This window comes from Rhinopithecus roxellana, chromosome 5 (genome assembly GCF_007565055.1).
Source record: "Rhinopithecus roxellana isolate Shanxi Qingling chromosome 5, ASM756505v1, whole genome shotgun sequence".
Taxonomy (NCBI): domain Eukaryota; kingdom Metazoa; phylum Chordata; class Mammalia; order Primates; family Cercopithecidae; genus Rhinopithecus; species Rhinopithecus roxellana.
In genome coordinates, this window is record NC_044553.1 from 77,463,599 (window position 1) to 77,479,426 (window position 15,828).

The following is a 15,828-nucleotide window of genomic DNA, read 5'->3' on the forward strand; positions in this document are numbered from 1 at the left end:
CGCCCGGCCTTCAGTGGTTTTAGAACTATCACTAGAAGTCTAAAATACAGAGATGCTCAGGTTCCACCTCAGACTTCATTAATGAGTAGGAATCTCTGGAAGTGGAGTCCAAGGACCTCCTTGGCAAGAAGCATATTAGGCAAGAAGCATATCCTCTGCTTAACATAGTGCCTAGCATACTTAGAAAGCACAATCAACATCTGCTGGACACTGTTGTGGAAATACAAAATGGCAAGTTTAAATACTCCCAACTGCAGAATTGAACAGGGTTTGTTTAATAATTTACCTAGCTACTTATACAGTTACATTAGAAAACCACTTTTTAGGCTGGGCACGGTGGCTCACGACTGTAATCCCAGCACTTTGGGAGGCCGAGTTGTGTGGATAACCTGGAGTCAGGAGTTCAAGACCGGCCTGGCCAACATGGTGAAACCCCCTCTCTACTAAAAAATACAAAAATTAGCTGGGTGTGATGGTGCACACCTGTAATCCCAGCTACTTGGGAGGCTGAGGCAGGAGAATTGCTTGAACCCAGGAGGCGGAGGTTGCAGTGAGCCAAGATCACGCCACTGCACTCCAGCCTGGGCAGCAGAGTGAAACTCTGTCTCAAAAAAAAAAACCCTGACCAGGCATGGTGGCTCACACTTGTAATCCTGGCACTTGGGGAGGCCAAGAAGGACAGATCACTTGAGGCCAGGAGTTCGAGACCAGCATGACCAACACGGCGAAATCCCGTAACACAAAAATCATCTGGGCCTGGCGGCAGGTGCCTGTAATCCCAGATAACGGGGTGGGAGGCGGCTGGGGCAGGGAAGACTGAGGCTAAGGGTAATCTCTTGAACCTGGGAGGTGGAGGTTGCAGTAAGCTGAGATCAGGCCACTGCACTCCAGCCTGGGTGACAGAGTAAGACTGTCTCCAAACAAAACAAAACAAAAAACTCTGATTTTTTTTTCCCTTAAAAGCTGAAAAGGCAAGCTAGGTAGCCACAAAGGATTTAAATAAAAGACCAAATTAAATACATTAGTTTGTTTAATTTGGTCTTTTATTTAAATGTTAATCGGGAAAGTACAGAAAGCCAGAAATCCAAGAGTTTTCTGAAAGAAAAATAAAGTTGACTTATTTGAAGACCAAACCTAACCTGCAGATATCCACAAATAACAGTATTTACGCTGTTGCCCAGAACTCCTCTCCCAGAAAAAGTAATCAAATTCCCAAGGAAACACTAAATTAATTTGGTGATCTTTTTACATTTCAAACTTTTTCACCTGCTAATGTATCTTACCTGATTTCATACTGAAAATTAGAACTGGAAACAGGGAATTTAAATTTTTAAGAATTAACAGTAAGCTCTCTAATGCAAACTAAGTAAAATTCAGTGTTTATCAAACCAACATTAAAAACCTAGATAATTGCTATTTCCAACCTCTATTAATAGAAAGAAGTCTTACAAACCAGTAAGAGAGAAATATCCCAAAGAGGGGCAATGGGCAAGAGAAGATAAAATGAGCAAAAAGCAAGTGGCAATTTAAAAAAGAAATACCAAGCCCAATAAATGAAAGTTCAATTTCACCAGGTTTTTTTTTGCCCATCAAACACTGGTTGGGAAAACCAGCATAACTTTTCCGAAAGCAATGTGGTAGTATGTATCAAATGCATTGAAAATGAGCAAATTCTTTTGACTCAGCAATTCACTTTATCCCAAGAAAGTAAGAACACTCAAAGACTGACCTATAATATTTTAAATGTTTATAAAAGTCAGAAACTAGAAAAAAAAAGGAAGGCAAATCACAGACTGATTAAATAAATCAGTCTGGATCGATAATCACGTAAGTTCTCGAAAAACTTACTTGACAGAAGGTTGTTCAGAGGATTTTTATAATGTTTTTCCACTGAAAACACAGAACATACAGTACTGTTCCACTGTTATTAATGTGGAACCATATTAGTAGCTATCCAAAGGTCTAGAAAAATAACTACAGTTGACATTTTGGTGTAGGTCTCTGGGTGGCAGGCTTGTTTTGTCTTTTTATTTTTTCTTACCTAATCAGATTTGTCTTACACGTGCATCTTCTACAGGCCGGGCGCAGTGGCTGAAGCCTGTAATCCAGCACTTTGCGAGGACGAGGCGGGCGGATCACGAGGTCAGGAGTTCGAGACCAGCCTGGCCAGCATGGTGAAACCCATCTCTACTAAAAATACAAAAAAATTAGCTGAGCATGGTGGCGCACGCTTGTAGTACCAGCTACTGGGGAAGCTGAGGCAGGAGAACTGCATGAATCCGGCAGGCGGAGGTTGCAGTGAGCTGAGACTGCGCCATTGAACTCCAGCCTGGGAGACACAGCGAGACTCCGTCTCAAACAAAAAAAAATTATCTTCTACAATCCTCGACTTCCTTCTTAGACTGTGTTCTCTATATTAAAAAATTAAGACTTCCACTATTTAGTAACGGCACTAGGTATCAGAGATTTTTCTATTATGTAAAACGCTGTATTCAAACAGTGCCTGAATAGATTCAATTTTTAAAACTGTTACTTATAATGCTATAAAAATCTGTTAATAATAGAAAGTCAACGAGTTGACAGTGACATACTTCTTCTAATTTGTCAATAAATATTTAGCCAACCATTTTAAGTTAAGAAAGAAATGATGACTGACACGCAAGAGGCAATAGTAAGTAACTTGCTGCTCATATATGTTTCCTTCCAGGTTTTCTAGAAGTTGCACTAAATCAAGCTTCATTGTTATTCTTCGGCCATATCCCTGATACCTCAGGACAAGTGAGGTTTTTTCCCCCAAACAAATGAAGATTTTTGATTTTCTAAAGCTCAAAAATGCAAAATCTGACGCATATGGTTCACTGAGATGTGGTTATCAACTTACACCAAGCCTAACTTACCACAAAATAGAAAATATCAGAGAAAGGAGTTCACAAGCAGAAAGTCTCTTCTTTCTAACTCACGGTAGAGTCTTGTCCAATATTAGACAACACTGCGTTTTGTTGCTGTTTTAGCTACAAGGATGGGTGTGCAATATGCAGTAACTATTCCAACAGCTTCAAGCAAGTCATATGTTACGACTAGAAAAAGTAGCAGTTAGGTCCCAAACAGCAAAAATGTAAAAAAGATGTAAGAAGAAGCCTCACCATCTGAAAAGAAGGCCCATCAGCACCTCTTCCGAGAAATAGTTCCCTTCCCCCACCTTTAAGTAGGCACTTGAGACTGCCAAGATCCATTTCTTTATTAACTGGTGCCCACTTGGGGCAACTGTACACCAAGCTGCTCTAAGGCCTACTCTAATCCCTTCCAAAAGTGCTCAAATGAGGCTAAGGCCGGGGTAACCCTTGTCGGGGCCCAATTCTTCCTGATTCCTCTTCCCCACCCCACCTCCTCCGCCCCGCCCCAGTAGGCGCTCGCCCAGCCAGAGAAAGGACACCGGGCCCACGGACTGGCAGAAATTGCCCGCAAGAGAAGGCTTAGGCGGCCGAAGGCCTCCGCCATAGCAGGACTTGGGAAGCACCGCCCCCAGCGTACCTCCCCACACCCGGCTAATCGGCGAACCCCTGCTTTCGACACCCTCTATCCCCAGCAGAGGCAGCGGAGAAGACAAGGCCGGGAGGCACCGGGCTGGGCTGCGCACCAGGCCCAGGCCTGTCCCTTGGGACCGCGCGTGCCGCCTGAATCCGCTTCCCCGTCGAGCCCGGTCCAGCTGGCGCGGCGGCCACCCTCACCTGGATGACCTCGTTGACCTCCCGGATACATTCCACCATGTGTTGTAGAATCTGCTCGGCCGTGAGCACCTCGTAGCGGTAATCCTCCTCCTGCTCGTGCCCCGGCCCGCCACCACCGCCGCCGCCGCCGCCGCCGCCGCCACCGCCGGGCCCCAGAGCGCTGCCGCCGCCACCGCCCGTCTCCCCGCACAGCAGTCCGTCCCGCTCCCCGCCGACGCCCAGGCCGGGCTCCACCAGCTCCACCTCGCCCAGATCCAGGGTATCATCGTCCGGCTCGTCGTCGTCTTCGTCCTCCTCCTCCTCGGCGCCGCTGTCCTCCTCACTGCACTCCTCGTCCTCGTCGAACTCGTAGTTGTAGCCCTCGTCCGAGTCCATGGCGCGACGCGCGGGGGCCCGGCGGACGCTGGCCGAGGCGGGGAGAGGGCGGGGACGCCGAGGCCCCGGCTCTCGCTCCGGCTCCGGCTGATGTCCGGACGCAGGCCTGGCTCCGGCCCCGCGGGCCGCGGCTCCTCCCCAGGAGCGGCGGTTGGCGTTTGACGGCTGGTGGCGGCGGGGAGGGCGCGGAGGAGGGAGGGAGGGAGAGAGGGGGCCGCTTGCTGCCCGCCTCAGTCAGACGCGGCTCCTCTCCGGCCTCCGAGAGAAAACAGTCCCCAGCGCCACCTCCACGGCCGCTGCTATCGCTACTGAGCCAACAAAGGGGCGTGCGTCACTGCGTCGCGTTGCGTCGTCGCGTCACTCCTCTTTGCGTCACTGCGCCCCGCCCCGCCGCCCCTGCGTGGAGCCCGGGGAGACCCCACGGCCCGGCCTACCTGGGCCTAGGACCCGAGCGGGAATTGCCTTCTCGGTTCTGTCCGCTGCCGCTGTGAGGGCCGAGCGGAAACCCGTAGAGCTTTTATGTGAACAGATTGCGGCCTCCTGGTCACCAGTCACCGAGAGAGGGACCCCGAACCGCCTAGGTGGTGGTGTTTGCCGCAGGCCATAGGGATCCAGCCCCCTCCGGCAGTCCCATGGGGACGCGGCCTTCCCACCCGGGCGGAAAGGCGCTTCCCGCCCGCCCTGCGGTAATCCCGGAAGCCGTGATCTGTTAATCTAAAATTTCTGTTGCTTTGGCTACTGATGGAAACCTGTTGTAAGTGGAACCTCTAAGCTGTATGACAGGCGAACCCACTTTAGGTAGCTGTGTGATTCTGTTCACTTGTACAGACATGCAGTGGTTTTTAAGTCTCCTATAATGACGTCATTTTAAAGAGGCATTTCCTCAACCCCGCTGATTAGAGCGCCTCTTGAGGGCCCTAAACAATGTAAACAGCGATGATTTTCATGAATTGAGCACTGTGTAAGGGCTTTACATATATTCTGTTTCATCTTCATGGAGCCATAGTACCCATTTTATACCTGAGGAACCTGAAGCTCGGAAAGGAAAAGGGACCTGGCCAAGACCACATAACCCTTGCCCTATTTTAGCCGCTGGATGCCCCAAAACATGAATCATAAAAATGCATGGTAATGCATATGTATTATATACTGTATAGTACATAAAAGACATGAATGCTTCAACAAAATACAGGCAATAATAGAAATATCTACAAGGGCCAAATGTAGCAAGAGAGAGAATGCTTGAATCTCATCTGAAAGTGTGCTGTGTGAGCTGAGTGTTGTTGAATGGCTAGGAGTTCAACAGAGAAGGCAGCGAAGATGGTCTGGCCACAGAGAACAAGCAAAAGCGCAGAAGGTGTCAAGTAATTAATAGTTTGGGGAGCTTAAAGTGCATGGAGGGTAGATGGCAAAATATTAGGCAAGTTAGTCAGGGGTCATGTCAGTAAGAGCATTTTATGCTTTTTAAGAGTGGGCTTAAATCTTTGTAAACAGGGCATGAGAGCCAGAGAAGTGTTACGAAGGAAGAAGAGGCATAAGAAGGCTCCCTCTTGAGATAATCTGAAGAATTGGCCAGATTGAAAACCTTTTAAAATCTAAATCCCTGCTTTGTTGATAAATCTTACTGTTCAACTTATAGGTTCCCTTTGGAAATTGATTTTGAAAAGTGAAAAATTCCGTTATAATGTTAAAAAGCCTCTACCAATTTGTCCATTTTGTAAGTTTCAAAATACTGATAAGTTCTTAACCTCAGGATTTAAAAAGTAAAGCTTTTAACCTCTACTGGTGGGTCTAGGTTCTTTTTTGTTCTTTTTTTTTTTTTTTTTGAGATGGAGTCTTGCTCAGTTGCCCAGGCTGGAGTGCAGTGGCGCAATCTCGGCTCACTGCAAGCTCCGCCTCCTGGGTTCACGCCATTCTCCTGCCTCAGCCTCCCAAGTAGCTGGGACTACAGGCGCCCACCACCACACTTGGCTAATTTTTTTTGTATTTTTAGTAGAGATGGGGTTTCACCATGTTGGCCAGGATGGTCTCGATCTCCTGACCTCGTGATCCACCCGCCTCAGCCTCCCAAAGTGTTGGGATTACAGGCGTGGGCCACCGCGCCCGGCCCTTTTTTTTTTTTTTTTTTTTTTGAGACAGAGTCTCACTCTGTTGCCCAGGCTGGAGTGCAGTGGCGATCTCAGCTCACTGCAACCTCCACCTCCCAGGTTCAAGCAATTCTCCTGTCTCAGCCTCCTGAGTAGCTGGGACTATAGGCGCATGCCACCACCCCAGGCTAATTTTTGCATTTTTAGTAGAGACAGGGTTTCACCATATTGGCCGGGCTGGTCTCGAACTCTTGACCTCAGGTGATCCACTTGCTTCGGCCTCCCAAAGTGCTGGCATTACAGGTGTGAGCTGGGAAATTATGTAATCCCAGCACTTTGATTCAGTGTTCCTATTTAGCAATTCTAGATTGCTGCCACAACTAAGGCAAGCCATAGACACAAGCAACACTTCTCTCTACCCGGTCTCCATTGTGATATTACCTACAAAAAAATTCAGTAGGTACCTAATCAGTATTCTAAACTCCTTTGCCTCACCTTTTCATCGTACCCCTACCTCAAATGAACCCTACCATCCATATTCTCCCCTTTGATAATGGAACAGCTGACCACTATTAGAGAAACGTGCATAGCCATCTGTATTCTATTACTAAATTTCTTTTTTTTTTTTTTTTTTTTTTTTTTTGGAGGCACTCTTGCTCTGGCACCCAGGCTAGAATGCAGTGGTGTGATCACTATTGCAGCCTCGACGTCCAGGCTCAAGTGATCCTCCCACTTCAGCCTCCTGAGTTGCTGGGACTACAGGTGCACACCACCATGCCTGGCTAATTTTTTAATTTTTTTGTGTATATACATCTCACTATGTTGCTCAGACTGGTCTGGAACTCCTGGCCTCAAGCAATCCTCCCACCCGTGGCCTCCCAAAGTGCTAGGATTATAGGCGTGAGCCACTACACCCAGCCTACTTAATTTCAATCACCAAGCACAACTCAACCCTCAGTACTTCCCAGCAATCCTATTAAATTTTTCCGGATTGTTCTCCCTCTCTCAGCAACTCTGTCACACCTTTGCCAATTTCCTCAAACTTCCAACCCTGCCCTTTCACATCTTCTCAAAGCACATGACTTTTTAAGTCACAGAGGAATTTGAAAATATCAGGACCAATGTGACTTGAGACATGCTAAGCAAAGAAGAGGGTGTTAAGGGATAAAGTCAGAGAAAGCAGATCAAGGTAGGGGCCAGTAGGGGCCTTGTAGGTCATCTTAAGAAGTTTACATTATTGCAGTGGCAATTATTAAAGGGTTTTAAGCAGAAGAGTGAAACTATATGATCTGTGTTTTTAAAATATAACTGGGCCAGGCGCAGTGGCTCGAGCCTGTAATCCCAGCACTTTGGGAGGCTGAGACGGGTGGATCACGAGGTCAGGAGACCATCCTGGCTAACACGGTGAAACCCCGTCTCTACTAAAAAAATACAAAAAAACTAGCTGGGCGAGGTGGCGGGCGCCTATAGTCCCAGCTACTCGGGAGGGTGAGACAGGAGAATGGCATAAACCCAGGAGATGGAACTTGCAGTGAGCTGAGATCTGGCCACTGCACTCCAGCCTGGGCGACAGAGCAAGACTCCGTCTCAAAAAAATAAAAATAAAATAAAATAAAAAGATAACTGACTGCTTTATGGAGAATGGACTATGAAAACAAAGCAATTATGAGGCTATCTTAATAGTCCAGCTAAGTAGTGATAATAGCCTGAACTAGGGTTGTGGTAGTGGAGGTGATAAGAAGCGGTCAGATTGAGATAGAATTTGAAAGCAGAGCCAAAATATTTGCTGATGGTTTGACAGTGGGTTTGGTGCAGGAAACAAGGATGCCTACTATATTTGGAGCTTGAGCGACTGGTTGAATGGTGGCATCACTTACTGAAACATGTTATTTGAGGTGGTCATTAGACATCAGGGTAGAGGTGTTGAGTAGGCACTTCCATAAACTAAAGTACAAGACTGAAGGTCAGGAAAAATTAGAGCTGGAGATAGAATTTTACCAGAGTTTACACCAGCATTGTTGAGAAGTGGCATGGGATAAAGGTGAAGAGGATAAAAGTTATTGAAGCAGATGGACCTGAATTTGCCTCTGCCCCTCTTGTTGCTGTCTGTAACCTTAAGCAAATTACTAAGCCTCTCTTTTAGAGGTTTACTTTAGAGGATCATAATTCCTGTTCTCATAGGATTATTTGTGAGTATCAGATGAAATTATGTATTTAAAGCACTTGACACAGTACCTGGCACATAGTTAAGTACTCACAAAATCAGAGCTTTTAAAAAGTGTCATAAGTCACCTTTATAATCTTTTAATCAGTTTTTGTTTGTTTGAGACGGAGTCTTGCTCTGTCATCCAGGCTGGAGTGCAGTGGCATGATCTCGGCTCACTGCAAGCTCCGCCTCCCGGGTTCAGGCAATTCTCCTGTCTCAACCTCCTGAGTAGCTGGGACTACAGGCACACACCACCAAGCCTGGCTAATTTTTGTATTTTTAGTAGAGACAGGGTTTTACCATGTTGGTCGGGCTGGTCTCGAACTCCTGACCTCATGATCCTCCCGCCTCGGCCTCCCAAAGTGCTGGGATTACTGTCATGAACCACCACACCCGGCCTAATCAGTTTTATTTTAATTATGCTTATATGTACACAGCCTGTGTCATCCCCATTTTCTAGGGAAGACAATTGGTCTGATTTTTTTCTCAGAAACCTTTTCCATGATCTTATGACTTCCTTTTTTATTAATATCATGAAAAGTATTACAGTGCTTCTGAATTTTTGGGTCTCCTATCCATGGATAAACCATGATAACCATGGTTTGATGGTTAATTAACTTTCTTTCTTTACATATTTTTATAGAACTAATTAGTTAACATTCATTCTATACATATTTTGGAAACCATCTTAGATTCAGGTTAGGTTATGGTGCTATTTAAGGAAAACCAGTAGAACAACTTCTCTCTGGCCCCAGATTGGCCAAGGGATGACCCACATACATTATTTTGTTTTGTTTTTTAATGACTTGTTCTTAAAGGTATTGCATGTGTTACTGTTTTCCCAGCTATGGTGATTACTAGCTAGAAGCACAGTAGTCTCTAAACAACAACAGGAAAAGGTTCTTGAAAAAGAAAATACACAAATTAATACCTTTTTGGTGCTGAGATAATCATTGTTGGTAATTTGGCACTCCCGTTGTCCCCAAGTCCTCGTAAGGTAAAAAAAATATTGGTATACATGTATAAAATATCTATTCATGGGGCAAAATTCCATAAATATTTATATGCTAACCAAATGATTATGTACGGAATACCAACAGGAAGACTATGCAGGTGCTTTTCAGATAAATATAAATTACAATAGCACTGGAATTTTTCTAAGGGCAGATAATAGAAGTGTAAGCTATGGAAAAGCCAACTGTACCAACTGTTCCAGTTGGCTCAGGACAGGGGTTTCCTGGGACACTGAATTTTCAGTACCCACCCTGGGAAGTCCCAGACAAGCTGGGATGGTTTGGTCACCCTACAGGGCCTCTGACCAAAAATTCTTGTATGTAAGCAATTGTCTCTAAAATCAAGTGAGAAGAAATTGCTTTTTGTCATTTTGTTTATAAAATTACTGTTAATGCAACAGTTTTTGTTTTTGTTTTGTTTTGTCCTTTTTTGGGGGTTGGGGGCGGAAATGAAGTCTCACTCTGTCGCCCAGGTTGGAGTGCAATGACATGATCTCGGCTCACTGCAACCTCTGCCTCCCGGTTCAAGTGATTCTTCTGTCTCAGCCTCCCGCGTAGCTGGGTTTACAGGCATGCGCCACTACGCCTGGCTAATTTTTTGTATTTTTAGTAGAGACGGGGGTTTCGCCATGTTGGCCAGGCTGGTCTCAAACTCCTGACCTCAGGTGATCCACATGCCTTGGCCTCCCAAAGTGCTGGGATAACAGGCGTGAGCCACCGCGCCCGTCCTGTTTGTTTTATTGTTTTGTTTGTTTGTTTGTTTGTTTTGAGACGCAGTCTGGCTCAGTCACTCAGGCTGGAGTGCAGTAGTGCGATCTCGGCTCACTGCAACCTCCGCCTCCCGGGTTCAAGCGATTCTCCTGCTTCAGTCTCCCGAGTAGCTGGGACTAAAGGTGTGTGGCACCACGCCCAGCTAATTTTTTATATTTTTAGTAGAGACGGAGTTTCACCATGTTAGCCAGGATGGTCTCAATCTCCTGACTTCGTGATCCACCCGCCTCAGCCTCCCAAAGTGCTGGGATTACAGACGTGAGCCACTGCGCCCAGCCTTTTTTTTGTTTTTTAATGTTTTAGGTGTTCCTGTGTTTTACCAGGAAGTAGGTAAAGAAATTAAAATTAAATTTTATTGCAAATTTAATATTAAATTTTAATCAAAGCACAAAAAGAGACACTGATAAGCTGAGTACTTTGCATTTCTGTAAAAACATCTATGTATTTCAAATTTTGTTATGGATACCAAACGAGTGTTACAGCATTATTGAGAGATCATATCACACCAGTTCTAAGTGTTAATAATAAGGTATAGAGAAACCGAAGTTACATGCCACATTAGAAGTCTGGTAGAGCTAGTGACAACCAAAAGTAGAACCCAAGATTCTTTCTTTTTTTTTTTTTTGAGACGGAGTCTCGCTCTGTCGCCCAGGCTGGAGTGCGGTGGCCGGATCTCAGCTCACTGCAAGCTCCGCCTCCCGGGTTTACGCCATTCTCCTGCCTCCGCCTCCCAAGTAGCTGGGACTACAGGCGCCCGCCTCGTCGCCTGGCTAGTTTTTTGTATTCTTTAGTAGAGTAGAGACGGGGGTTTCACCGTATTAGCCAGGGTGGTCTCGATCTCCTGACGTCGTGATCCGCCCTTCTCGGCCTCCCAAAGTGCTGGGATTACAGGCTTGAGCCACCGCGCCCGGCCAGAACCCAAGATTGTTAACTGCAGCCATTTCTTTACGATCTCCTCATCCTGGTACAGTGACTCACGCCTGTAATCCCAGCACTTTGGAAGACCAAGGTGAGACAATTACTTGAGGCTAGGAGTTTTAGACCAGCCTGGGCAACATAGTGACACCCTGCCTCTACAAAAAAATAAAAAGTAAGCAAATTAGCGAGGGCTGAGTGCAGTGGCTCATGCCTGTTATCCTAGCACCTTGGGAGGCCGAGATGGAAGAATCACTTGAGCGCAGGAGTTCAAGGCCAACCTGGGCAACACAGCAAGACCCTATCTCAAAAAAAAAAAAGAAAAAATTAGCCAAGCATGGTGGTGCATGCATGTACTCCCAGCTACTCAGGAGGCTAAGATAGAAGGATCCATTGAGCCTCCAGGAATTTGAAGCTGCCGTGAGCTATGATCATGCCACCGTACTGCAGCCTGGATGACAGAGTAAGGCCCTATTTCTAAAAATAAAAATAAAAGTTATTCTCTACCTTACCTTTCTTACAGAAACACAGTTGTCCCTTGATATCTGCAGGAGATTGGTTCCAGGACCCCAACAGATAAGAAAATCCATGGTTGCTCAAGTCCCTTATAAAATGGCATGCTATTTGCATATAACCTATATACATCCTCTCAAGCACTTTAAATCATCTCTAGATTACTTGTAACACCTAGTGCAATGTAAATGCTTTGTAAATAGTGGTTATATTGTATTGTTACATTTGATTTTTTTAATTGCCGTATTCTTACTTTTTTTTTTTTTTTAATGTTTTCAGTCCATGGTTGGTTGAATCTGTGGATGTGGAACCTGCAGATACAAAGGGGCCTATTGTACAGGGTCTATAGACTTTATTATTGAGCCTGAGCTGTTATACAAGTAATTATCTAATGTGTGATAAGATAATGCTGGAACTAGAGGCCAGGCATGCTGACTCATGCCTGTAATCCTAGCACTTTGGGTGGCCAAAGTGGGCAGACTTTGGCCTCAGGAGACAGAACTCCTGAGGTCAGCAGTTCGAAACCAGCCTGACCAAAATGGTGAAACCCCGTCTCTACTAAAAATACCAAAAAATTAGTCAGGCGTGGTGGTGGACACCTGCAATCCCAGCTACTCGGGAGGCTGAGGCAGGAGAATTGCTTGAACCCAGGAGGCGGAGGTTGCAGTGAGCCGAGATCATGCCACTGCACTCCAGCCTGGGCGACAGAGCAAGACTCCATCTCAAAAAAGAAAAAAAAAAAAGAAGATAATGCTGAAACTAGAAATAGAGTATGTACTATCATACAATTGTACAAATGTACAAAACCATAGTGTCTGTTGCCCCATGATTGCAATATACATTTATTCGGCCTTAAATGTGTGCTTACACTACAACAAAAAGTAACATGTGATGACCTTCCAAAAAGTGAACATATATTTATTCTAATGACTTAAGAACTTGAAGGAAAAGTATTTTGTCACTAAAGTTTGCAAAAGAAACATTTCTCTGTAGTTCACAATATCTATATTTTGTTGTTTTGTGGATGTATTTAAATGGATAAATGGGCAAAAAGTGAGCAAATATATTACTGCATCTATACTAGATGCCACACTAGATGCATATGCATTTTTTTTTTTTTTTTGAGACAGAGTCTCACTGTGTTGCCCAGGCTGGAGTACAGTGGCATGATCTCTGCTCACCGCAACCTCCGCCTCCCAGGTTCATGCCATTCTCCTGACAGCCTCCCGAGTAGCTGGGACTACAGGCGCCGCCACCACGCCTGGCTAAATTTTTTTATATTTAGTAGAGATGGGGTTTCACCGTGTTAGCCAGGATGGTCTCGATCTCCTGACCTCGTGATCCACCCGCCTCGGCCTCCCAAAGTGTTGGGATTACAGGTGTGAGCCACCGCGCCCGGCTGCATATGCATTTTTAATTTATTCTTTATGATCTTGTGAAGTTGGAAGTCTTAACTTCATTTTATAGATGAGAAAAAAGCTCAAAGGTGAAAGTAATTTACCAAAGTACCTAACAGGTGGCAGAACTTTGATTCAGATCCAAGTTTTTAGAGTTCAAGTCCAGTTTTTTTTCATATAATTCTCAGTGATTATAATAAGATCTTATTCTAAAATTTGTCTTTGTATTTTTATAAGGGAGTAATTGCTATCAATCCTACTGCTTTCTGGATTGGCAGCCATAAACATTGACTATATGTAGTATTTGTTCCTCCTGGAACTAGGTAATAAAAGTGGCATAGTGAATAGACATATTATCTTCTGCTCACAACGTTCTACTTTATTCTTATAAATATAATCTTAGCATTCTTTGTTGTTGTTGTTGTTGTTGTTTGAGACAGTCTCACCCTGTCGCCCAGGCTGGAGCGCAATGGCGCAGTCTCGGCTTACTGCAACCTCCACTTCTCAGGTTCAAGCAATTCTCCTGCCTCAGCCTGCCAAGTAGCTGGGATTACAGGTGCCTGCCACCACACCCCGCTAATTTTATGCATTTTTTATGTATTTTTAGTAGACATGGAACGGTTTCACCATGTTGGCCAGGCTGCTCTCAAACTCTTGACCTCAGGTGATCCACCTTGGCCTCCCGAAGTGTCGGGATTACAGGTGTGAGCCACTGCACCTGGCTTAATGTTAGCATTCTTAATGAAGACTTAAAGTACATAAACCATGATTTTTTTGGTCAACCAATCAATAGTTACTTATTAGTGTCTACTCAGTGCAAAGCACCTTTCTAGGGATTCTGGAGAAATAAAGAGATTATAATTTAGGGAAGGAGATAAATTAAAAGGTTAATTTTAAAAATGATAACTGCACAGTTGAAGAGATGTCACAAGCCAAGAACAATGGCACAAATGGTAGTGCTAAAGAAGTTCTTGGTCGTGGTGCCACGTGCCTGTAATCCCAGTTACTTGAGAGGCTGTGGCAGGATGGTTGTTTGAACCAAGTGTTCAAGACTAGCCTGAGCAACATAGCAAGTCCCCATCTCAAAAAAAAAAAAAAAAAAAAAAAAAAAAAAAAAAGTTACAGAAAAAAATAGATTCAAATCCTAGCTAGGAAAAAAAAGGAGACAGAAGTCACTAGACTGGCATATTCTACAAAAGCATAGTATGCTAGACTTTCTTACACCTCCTGCCTTTGTACCTGCTGTTGCCTCTGCCTGACCTCCTTCCCAGCTACTCTTTCCCACAAACTAATTCATGAGTTTCAAAACTACTGTATTTTTCATATCATTTCTAACATGGTGCTTGATGCCTAGAACATGTAGTCATCTATGTATTGCCCATTCCCAACAAACTTCCAGGCTTTTGTTAATGCTGTAATGAATGTAAACTTAAAGTTTATGAATTAGTATAAACCTAAATGTCTGAAAATAATAGACATTTATTGTATTCTTACCTCAAAATATGTTGAATCTTGCCAACATTAAATCAACACTGGTGTTCTTGCCTGTTAATTCTTCTAGGTGTTCATGAAAACTTGAAGGTTGTGTGGAGCAGAAGGAAGAGGGGGTCTGATATGCATGTTCTCCATGGCACTCCTTATCTAGAATTTCTCTAAGGCAAATGCTTATTTTACCTCCCACGTCACCAGTGGTACTTCAGCCTTTAATACTTCATGGCAAGATAGGATTGATGTTGGAATCCAACTAAATTGGACACAAATGATACAATGCAGCTTGGTTATGAATGAATAAAGGACTGCAACAGGAAGAAAAAATCTTTAGGACTTGAAGATTGTAGTAACAGTAAACTCAGAAATAGCAGCACCCGACAGGACCACACAGCCCCAAAGTTTTCAGAAATGAAAAAGCTTTGTTTTTTTGTCTTTTTGTTTTCTCTCTTGGTTTTTTGGTTCTTTTGGTTTGTTTACTTTGAGACAATACCATGATTTAGTAGGCATAGTCACCTCTTCCACTCCAGGAACCAAATGCCACTCCTTACAGTTATTTTGCAATGTGGCAAGAACCGATTTTTCAATTATATCTTTCTAGCTGTACCCTCACAGATATCTTTAGTAAAGTAATAATGGAGAACTTGTGATACATGACAAGAAGTCTTGATAAGGCACTTCACATTTTGCTTTCTGGAAAAGATAATTTAACGTTGGATACGTGGATTGACACATTTAAATTGCTGAAGCAGTATACCAAGTTCCTTTTTTTAAATTATTTTGAGGTGGAGTTTCAGTTTCGCTCTTGCCCAGGCTGGAGTGCAATGGCACGATCTCAGCTCACCACAACCTCTGCCTCCCAGGTTCAAGCAATTCTGCCTCAGCCTCCCAAGTAGTTGAGATTACAGGTATGCGCCACCATGCGCGGCTAATTTTGTGTTTTCAGTAGAGATGGAATTTCTCCATATTGGTCAGGCTGGTCTCAAACTCCTGACCTCAGGTGATCCGCCTGCCTTGTTCTCCCAAAGTGCTGGAATTACAGGCGTGAGCCACAGCACCGAGCCTCAAGTTCCCATTTTAAAGAATTTGATAGGACAATAAAGTAATGAAAATCATTACATTGTATCTACATGTTATTAAAACAGAATAGTCCTGGAGGTTTATACCATATTGATTAGTATATATGTTTACATTAAGCAAAGCTGAGCATGTATGGACACATTTTTTTTTCTAAATCACAAGCTGCATGTATGAGCCATGAGCCTTTGTTTCTCCTAAGTGAGTGTATATGGGAGTTTGAAGGTGGAGAGGGTCAGACAGAGGGATGAGATACTG

General features: G+C 44.3%; 2 protein-coding genes across 3 annotated transcripts in view; both read right to left on the reverse strand.

The window, feature by feature from the left end:
- Window positions 1–5,221, reverse strand: part of ARIH1 (ariadne RBR E3 ubiquitin protein ligase 1) — a 110,251-nt gene extending 105,030 nt beyond the window's left edge. The window contains 1 exon segment of the mRNA XM_010385300.2: window positions 3,729–5,221. Within this exon segment, the coding sequence (XP_010383602.2) occupies window positions 3,729–4,103 (375 nt within the window). The 5' untranslated portion in view covers window positions 4,104–5,221.
- BBS4 (Bardet-Biedl syndrome 4) overlaps window positions 1–15,828 on the reverse strand; it is a 393,503-nt gene that overhangs the window by 188,211 nt on the left and 189,464 nt on the right. The gene's annotated exons all lie outside the window — the stretch shown is intronic.